The sequence below is a fragment of the Limulus polyphemus genome, unplaced genomic scaffold, assembly GCF_000517525.1.
Source record: "Limulus polyphemus unplaced genomic scaffold, Limulus_polyphemus-2.1.2 Scaffold508, whole genome shotgun sequence".
Lineage (NCBI taxonomy): Eukaryota > Metazoa > Arthropoda > Merostomata > Xiphosura > Limulidae > Limulus > Limulus polyphemus.
The window spans coordinates 178,795-188,717 of NW_013666118.1; the positions used below are offsets into that span (position 1 = coordinate 178,795).

A 9,923-nucleotide genomic window follows, 5' to 3' on the forward strand; every position below is an offset into this window, starting at 1 on the left:
AAACCTGGGCACAAGAGAGCTCAATGCTGGCAACTTCAACACAGGGAAACTGCCACAGCAGAAAAGGCTGCTACCCAGAAAGGTTGTTAGAACTGTGGAGAGAAAGGACATATGAGGAGCTAGTGTAAGAAGAATACCACCAATAAGTCAGCTTCGGGAAACAAGTAGTGGTGGTGCTGAGGAGTGCCCACCAACCCCCATTGTGAAAGTCCCAACAGCTAAGTGTAAAATGCCACACACACATTGTGTCCACGTGACAGGAAAGCTGGATGGCCAAAGGTGCAACTTTTGCAAGAAGTGACGGGAGACAATTGAATTGCAGACAGATAGAGACGGACAACTGAGTCAAGCGCGGTAGTAAGTAAAGTGTGTGTATCGTTCGTTGTGAATTATAGCGTGTGTTTAAGTTAAAGTGATTGTGGAAATTAAGTGTATTGCAAAGTTGTATTGAGAAAGAATAAACTAGTTTTATTTAAGAAAGGACTTGTATCACTAAAGTTTCTGGGAAAGAATTTTTACGAGTAATTAACAAACGAACAAAGACGTAACACTCCCTTTGGCAAGTACAGGACTGATACCTCCAGATCCAAAAGCAAATAGAAACTGGAAGCAGTGAATCACTTGTAGCTTCTGCCGTATCTGAAGACTAAGAATAAGGTCTCCAAACTCATACAGACAGTGAAGAAAGAATTTAATTTAAGAAAAAAAAAAAGACAATTTATGTATGTGAGACCATTGCTAGTAAGGTGGTATGACCAATCCTAAACCCTGTGTCTGTTTGACTGCTCATAAATCCCAACTGAAATTGAAATAGTCACCATCATATAGATTATATATTTGGATACAGTAGATTCTGTACTTTCCAACAGTGTCTGCAACACCTCCAAGAAACAATTACCAAAATTTATTGTTCCTTTTACTGCCACAAAAAAACACTACTTCAACTCTTGTTATGGAAGAAATTCTGCGTGAAATCACTCAGCTCTACTGAGAAGTAATTTTTGGGTTTGTAGGAAAGTGATAAAACTTAGCTTACATGAAGAAGAACATGGGAATTTAGTGCAGCTCTACTGAGAAGTAATTTTTGGGTTTGTAGGAAAGTGATAAAACTTAGCTTACATGAAGAAGAACATGGGAATTTAGTGCAAAATTTAAAAAACATATGGACAAACCACAGATCTGAGAATTTGTTAATAATTTTTATAGATGTTCGTTTCATTCCTGAAAATATTTGTGTGAAATTTAATTTGTTAGAAAGCTAAATAAAATTTACTCTATTACAAAACAACAAGTAAGCCTCATTAGGTTCAGAGATTGCAGTACCTGGCAAAATAATCTAGTGACTCAACTCCTTTTTATAGAAAATTATTAAGATTATCACATTCAAAGTACATATATAAAAGAAAGTTTATCACTCATATATTAATTTTGAATAAGAATACTGTCAGCAAAAATATTTAACTAGTCGGACCTATCGCCATTTTTAAAATTCACCAGTAAATCTTGTCAACCTTTACAGACATCTTTTTCTTTAATGATTTATAGTTTAATTTGGTTACTGCTAACATGTCAGCAAAATAAGGTAACAAAAGAAATATTTTAGGGAATATCAATCAAGTTAAAACTGACTGGAAAAATGAAATTTTCTGATTCACATTAAAAAAGTCAAGATTCTGAAATGAAAAGAAATATATTAATGTTTTTTCAAATAGTGGCTCATAACAAAATTTTGGAAATTTCACAATTTAAAAAAATGATAAAAAATGCAAGTCAAATTGATGCGTGGGTTTCTTAACAAGTACCTTGTATTCCCACAGAGACCAAACCAGTTAGTTTCAGTATGTACAGGCTGCCCAATGCCACCATGACCCTTACCTGATACTACAGAAAGTAACCATCAGAGGTTGCATTAGGGGAACCCAGGATTGCCAGATATACACCCACCAACATCACAGTCCTGAGGATGGATCAAGAATGCAAATGTGGCTTTCACCACTGTGAGCAAAAATTTTGATCTGAGACATCCTTGTCATATTACTGATTGAATGTTTACTTCAACTACAGCTTTTCCTCTCTCCCACAAGTTCTGTGGCCTTAAAAAAGTGGCCTTCCTTGATTATGATTTACAAATGTTATATTAACAGAAAGTTAAATGTAAAAAGAAGCATGTTCAAAGAACCTCTGCAATAACAAATACTTTGATCATGGCACTAGAATGTTACTTGAACTTTTCTGTGGTATCAGGTACATTGACATCCAAGTGGTAGCTAAAAGCTTCTGTAGTACAGAAAGTAACTCAACTACTATGCAGAGAACCAACTGAAAACAGACAATACAGGAACAACATGTAAATGCAAAGGAACAATCAATAATAATTTCCAATCAGAGTATGCTATGTACTTAGAGTGAAACTAAACATTAACCTGGCTGTCAGTATAGCAAATTAAATATACTTTTCTTACATATCTAATTATAAAGATTAGAATGTACTGTTTCATCAGTTGGGTACTGTTACTGTAATAACAATATTTTCAGTAGAGGAAAACAAGTCAATTGTATGTTCCACAAACATATAATTTATTACAATATGGTTTTGCCAGTAACCTAATGATGCCTTTACTGGTGGAACCATGGTCATGAATAAATGACATATTTGTGAAATGTACAGTTATTTTGTTTTTCCTCAATTCTGTAATTATGGAGTTTCACCAACTACTGATGATTTCAAGTACCAATTATATATTTTTTCAATTATAAACCCAACAGTATCTCACACAGTTTGGCCAACTTAGGTGGTTTAGGTTAGTCCTAAACATAAATTATAAAAGTTAAACTTTTCCTAAACTGAAATTGGATTTCCGATAGATAATTACCACCTCTCACAAAAACCTTTCTCAACTAGTTCTGCCTTGTATCGGTAAAAATTTTTCACTCACCACTAGCCTTACAATTCCCACTCCTTTTGGCATATGAACATGTAAGTGATCACGCAGTAACCCTCCATCAATAGGAGTACGACATTACCACTATCGTAACTAGTGCCCTCTCTAATCATGCATTTGTTAATCACTTTGAGATTGGTCATAAATAATTGAACCAAATCATACCACAAGTGGGGAGAATGGGAGGGAAATATAGAGGAGGTAAGTATGTATCAGAAATCCATTTTCAGTTTAAGAAAATGTGAACTTCTGACATGATATCTTACCTCCACTTACAAAAACTAGAATCCCATATTGAACTGGTGCAGGGCTGGTGAGAATATGATCCTCCTTGAGAAAGTGCCCAAAGAAAAACCATGAGGTGGGAGACAGCACCACTTCTCAGCCAGGTATACTCTTCGCCCTTCAGGAATGTGATACCAAAACTTAAAGGGTGAAAACATGGAGGGGAACCAAAATTTTTCAGCAGGAAAGGGACCTCCAGATATTCAGTGGCTAGGGTGCGACGGACCATAAATGGGAGTTCAACCTCAACCAACATTTGGGTACATCTGAAATAGTACATCAGGTCCACAGTAGGAATAGGGTCCTCTATCTTTCACCTCAAAAACAGGTACTGGATGGAAATATGAGTATCTTAACCAATAACCCAACTCCGCATGTGTGCACCTCCAACACAACAAACACCAGATCCACCAAGAACCAACATCAAGCAGATGGTAGGAAGTAAGAAGAGCTCAGGAGGCATTCATCTATAGTCCAAAACCTAATGGCAATGGGAAAGTTACATCCAGTCCACAGTAGGAAAAGAGAAATCAGCCTTAAAAAATGCAGGTAATCACGTGTTTCATCTAACTTCAAATAATACCAGATACACTGGGAATCAACAGCCAACAGATGGTAGGAAGATGAAGAGGGACATCAATTTGGGGTAACATCTCCAGTCCAAAATCTGGCACATTGGGAATTTATCATCCAGTCCACTGTAAGAGGAGGGAACCAGGCAAACACATGTGAAGACTTATGTGGCTGGACCATCTCCAACCAAAACCTGACCCAAACAGGAACCAACATCCCGGTGATGGTAGGAAGGAGGAATATCTCAGCCAGAGGGGCAGACTGCATATATAGATAGATAGATAAGGTGGAGTGCTACAACCAACACCTGGTGGTATCTGGAATTGTACATTAGATCTGCAGTAGGAAGGGTGTCATGCCACTGACACCAGCAGAATGCTACTGCCCTACTCTCAACTGAGTGGAATTGTGCTTCATTCTTGAGGATTGAACTGGGAAGCACCAAGGACTCCCATATTTCACTAGAAGAAAGGGGGAGGAAATACATTGGAGAGACCGAAGGACCACAGTTCCAGAGACAGTGCAATGGATGACAAAGATACCCTATTTCAAAAACAGAGCTACCAAGTTGGCAGAGTTGATCAACCAACACCTGGCAGTGTCTGGAATTATGCATCAGGTCTGCAGTAGGAAGAGTCTCAATGCCGTGGTGCATCAGAGATGGGCAGTAATACCTGTCTATTTTACCCATGGTCAGGAAGTATGGAACAAAAAGTAGCAAACCTCAAATCACAAACTCTTTGAAAAGACAGTGACCAAACATATGATGAACAGGGATGGCAAAGACAAGTAATATAACAAACATGAGGATGAAGATTCAAACAGAGGACAAGTAAGAGCATGAATGACAACATGGAGGTTCCAATCCTGGAGAGAAGCAAGGTGTGGAGGATAAGCAATGGAGAATGAGAGAAATAACATAGAGTACATGAGATTGGAACAAAGAAGCAAATGGAAAAATTTGATGTTTGTACCACCCTATAACCCAATAAATCCCAGTCAGAAAGCCAAGTGAAAAATGAGGGCAATGGAGGAATGGTAGGAAGGAATGGAAAATAACCTAGGTGTATAGACTAACAGTGTTAAGTATACCATCTACACTGGTAAACCATCAAAGAGGAAGGATGAAATAGATGGAAAACCATGGAAACTAAATGCCTGAACAGTCTGGATCTACAGGTAAGGGACTGGACTAAAGCCATGTGTGAAGATGGAATGTGCGTATGGATCGATCAATGACACACACTGAAGGAGTGTGGGAGGTAAAGGCAGAAGAAAAGGAAGTGCACACAACTCTAAAAAAACGAGTGATTCAAAGACTCGTAGAATCCTGTTGGGATGGGATAACTGATCCCTGACCAGATTCAGGACACCTGTAATAAGAAATGCCAACAAAGTGTGCCCAATATAAAAGATCCAAAATCTAAATTAAAGATACCTCAACCAGGTGTCTCCATGCCTAGTGATGTAGGACTGTCAAAATATAAAAGACTGTTTAGTGTAGATATTATTGATTAACTCTCTCAAAATGGGCTCATTCAATTTGACTGACCACATGACCTCTTTGTACTCATTTAATGTCTTTATAGATTTAATACTGCTAACTTTCAATATAGTGTGTATATCTTCACAAAATCTGGCAGTCTCATAAATCTTTCCCATACAAAAAATAATATTTTTTAGTGAAGTATTTTTAATAAAATAAAATATAGATTTGTCCATGAATATGTTGAGTATTTGTTTTAAATAGTAAGTGTGCAAAGTAATTTTCTTGTTAAAATTAAAAATACTTTTCCTCATCTCAAAAATCTCACATTTCCTTTGTGTAATCCCTAAAACCTCCTAAATGTGTTTCAAACGTTTTTTCAGTAAAACTTTATAGTTTATCTGTTATTTTCTCTACCCTATCTCAAAACAGAATAGGTCAATTCAACCGACCACGTAACAACCAAAAAAAAATCAAAATAAATTAAATTTCTCTTTTTTCTTTCTATTGAAACATGAAATTACATTTGTTTATCCTAAGTAGCTCTAAGTTTGTAACAAGGATATATCTATTTATAATTAAATTTTATTGTTTTATTGCCCTTTGTACTGTGTCTAACTTAAAAACATGAAACTATTGTAACATGAAACTACATTTGTTTATCCTAAGTAGCTCTAAGTTTGTAACAAGGATACATCTATTTATAATTAAATTTTATTGTTTTATTGCCCTTTGTACTGTGTCTAACTACTATTCACTCAAGGAACATGAAGCTCATGTTACACTAACAAATTACATTACTCACAAGCAACCACGAGTTGCTTGCATGCATGCCTCGTGAAACATTTTTATTATAATATTATTATTATTTATCTTATCTAATATTAACTAACCTAAAAGGATCTCTATTTTTACATTTTAGATACTTTTATAATTATATATATAAAGCATAAACATGAAAAGTAAAATACTTTACCAATCTTCTTTTTTCCTGCAACTCTTCACAAAACAAATGGAAAAATGACAATAACTGAATTAGAAAAATATATGAATGTAAAAACATGTGGATATAATAAGCAAATTGTGAGCAAAAACAAATACATCTGCACAGTAAGACTGCCAATTGAGAAGTGGCTAACAAATGCATGATTAAAGAGGGTGCTAGTTATAATAGGAATAGTGTTACACTCCTATTGGTGGAGGGATGATCATTTACACGTTGATATGCAGAAAGAAATGAGAGTTGCAAGGTTAGAGGTGAGCAAAAAATTTGCATAGATAGAGGGCAGTACTAGTCAAGAAAGGTTTTTGTGGGAAGAGATAAAATATTGTGACTACATGTGGACATGGCCAAGGGCCTTGAAGGAAACTCAAGTCACTAATGTCAAGCTTTGGGAAATAGAACAACAGAAAGATGTGAAACTTTTGTTGATGAGTCAACCCAATAGTTTTTGAGTTTTGCAGTTTCACCTCCAACAATCAATCATAAAAATATATATGCAGATCTCCCATGGCCAGGGACCCTAGACAGCTTGTTTTCGTCCTTTGCCTTAGGGGTGGCTACAGTCAGGGGGAAACACCAGACAGGAGATTTGTAAATAAGTAAATGTGGTTAACAAAGTTTAATCACTGAAATCATCCTTCTCTATTAAGATGAATAAACTTTAAAATGTCTCATTGTATGTTAATTATTTAATTGTAACTTTCTTCCAAACTAACCAATTCACAATGATCCACACCTGAGAGAGATGTGATAACATAACATGTAGACAAAAGGCATCATTTGATCCTTGATGGCTTTCCTTATACACCCACTCTTGAAAAAAAATAATTTAAAACCACTCTTTACTTTTCCAGAAATCACCGATTCCAATCTTATATATTTGTAAAGCACTGATCTCCAGTACTACCAATAAGCAACTCATTCTATAACCCAAACATTATTTAACAAAATAAAATTGCTTTAACTGGAGCCTAGTGTTTTCAAACATTAAATTTAGTTCCTCTCTCCCTATTGTCTTCAGAATATAGCAAAAAGAAATCAGAGGCCTTTACCTTACCTGCCCCTTTGGATAATTTTGCGAACTTCAATAAGGTCACCTCTTACTCTTCTCATCTCAACAGAAAACCAGTTAAACAATATTTACTTATCCTTATATAAGATAGCACCTTTAAATTACCAAAATCATATCAGCCCTCCTCTGAACTGTTTCCAGTAAGTTAATATTCTCTCATAAATAGAGACCACAACTGCACACAGTATTCTATATGAGGCCTAACTAGTGATTTGTTTATAGTGATAATTAAATTATCCCTTCAAGTTGCAATCAACATGTCTACAAATACACCTTAAAATACTATTTTATCTTTAGTACTAGCAATGGAGCACTACTACTACTACTATCACTGGCTTGAATACCTTATTCAACATCACACGAAGATTAACAATCTTCTGCCTTTTCTCATCAAACCTATCATACATTCTAATTAACTAGCTTTTCCCCAACCTGACTAATGAAAGTTTCTTAGTTAACCACTTAATTGGCACCTATTCAGAACCTTTTTCTAAAACCAAATACACCAAAGTCGACCCTCCTTCCAACTTCAAGATAGTATGTAACACCCTTGAAAAATTTTAGCTTATAAGTAAAGCATGAATTCCCTTTAGTGAATGACTGTGAATCTATGTTGGCTTTTTTATATTTCACTAAATAATTTTTCAAAGCTTCTTTTATCACTCTTCAAAATTTTTACCACTACAAAAGTAAGACCAATGGCCTATAATTTCCAGGTTAACTCTTATTATGCCCTTTCACCAAATAAGAATAGCATTAGCATAAATAAAAGTGCTTAAAACTTCTTTTCATACAAAGGCAGTGTCTGTGTAGTTAACATCAATATAGTATTTTTTATTTATTTTTTTACCTAATGAAAGTTATTACTCAAATTATTTAACCATTTAACATTTAACAATAACAGTTTTGATCTTATGCTTTGCTTAACGATTACAATTAACATGAAATGAGAACCAAAATCATTATTTTTTATCTCATTAAAGTTACTCCCAAAACAATTTCACAGTTACATTATCTAGCTTTTATTGTTTTTTATCTTTTAGGTGTTGTGTTTTGCTTATTTGCAATTATAGCACACTTAGGCTATAAAATCATACCATAGGAAAATAAACCTATGTTCACTAAACACCTAAATACTTCAATATTAATAAACATTTACATAGGCAATATAATTTTTTTTTTATATAACTAATATGTTTCTCCCCATGTTTGAAGTATCTTATGGCAGGTATTCAAATTACTACTTTTGAGGAGCTACAAATTTTTATCAAACACTCAGTGTTCTTTTCTTTTTGATAGTTTATAATGACCATAGAAATAAATAAAAACAAATTTGAAAGCACTTATACAGAAGAAAACAATACGGAAAAGCTGGTAGAATGCACTAACATGTCAAAAAAGGAGTCTGCCTTCTTTAGTTACATTTTGCCACTTCTGCCAAAATACACAAAAGGTATATATGTGTGTGTGTTTATACACACACACGCACGCAGTATACATACATACATCAAGATACATGGATATTTATAACTCATATCACTTAATATATTACTAAATTAATATATATCCACTGACAAAAGTAAACATTGTATTTACTTAAGTTAACTTCTATCACTAATTTTTTTATTGCCCAGTAAGGGAAAATAAAATGTCATTGGTTTCTTTATTAGTGACAAATAGTTTAATGCATCACTATAAAATTTATTATTTATATTTTATAATTTTTTTCTTCTCTGCTCTGGGGCTGAATAACATAACGCACAACATCAAATTTCATTAGCTATTACATGAAAAATGTATTTACAAAACAAGTTAATAAAATTTGCGTTATTCTTGTCTAATTGTTTTAAGAATAACGTTTTGATCTTGTGCTTTGCTTAAAATTAACATGAACTGAGAATCAAAAGCATGCTATAACTTACCTATCAGTGGAAGTGACGTTAGCATTAGTAGCATTGTTTGAACTATCTCCAAGTGAAATCTTTTTGTTATGGATCTTGTTCCATTTTACAGAAGATTTAAAATTTTCATTACCAGCTACGCCTGTAAAAGATTCAATTACTTGAAATCCCGACAACATATCGCTTGCACAACTATTTATTGTCAGAAAGCCTATAACTAATTCTACAATAATTTTTGTAATTGTTAAACTCCTTAACGCCATGTTCTGGTTGTATAATGCTGAAACTGAAAGAGTTGAATCAATACAGATTTATAAGCTAGAGTATTTGTTATCAATCATTTGAAAGAGGACACCAATTCGAAAAAAATCAAAATTTTGTGGAAAGTTTATTGGACGCCTGAATTAAAGTTGTTATACTTTAACTTGAGTAGTTCACAATACACAATAGAAATAATAATTGTTTTGACATATGCATATTAGGGCAAATAGATGTATATACAAACTTTATATGTAATATGCGTGTGTGATAAGCAGTAACATGTTTTTACCTGCCTTTAATAACATTGGAATTCTTTTTTGTTTGTTTATTTGGTTTCTACGCATCTCTCACATATTGAAGTACTTGGTACAGAAAAACCATTGAAGTTGTTTTATTCTAG

At 34.1% G+C, this 9,923-nt stretch overlaps 1 protein-coding gene across 2 annotated transcripts in view; it reads right to left on the reverse strand.

The window, feature by feature from the left end:
• Nucleotides 1-9,603, reverse strand: part of LOC106458745 (metal transporter CNNM4-like) — a 100,064-nt gene extending 90,461 nt beyond the window's left edge. For both annotated transcript variants that reach the window (XR_002610422.1, XM_022385053.1), the window contains exon 1: nt 9,284-9,603. Coding sequence is in view for 1 of the 2 variants with exons in the window: in XM_022385053.1 (XP_022240761.1) it covers nt 9,284-9,525 (242 nt within the window). In the remaining variant the exon portion in view is untranslated. The remainder of the gene's footprint in view (nt 1-9,283) is intronic.
• Nucleotides 9,604-9,923: the final 320 nt, after the last annotated feature.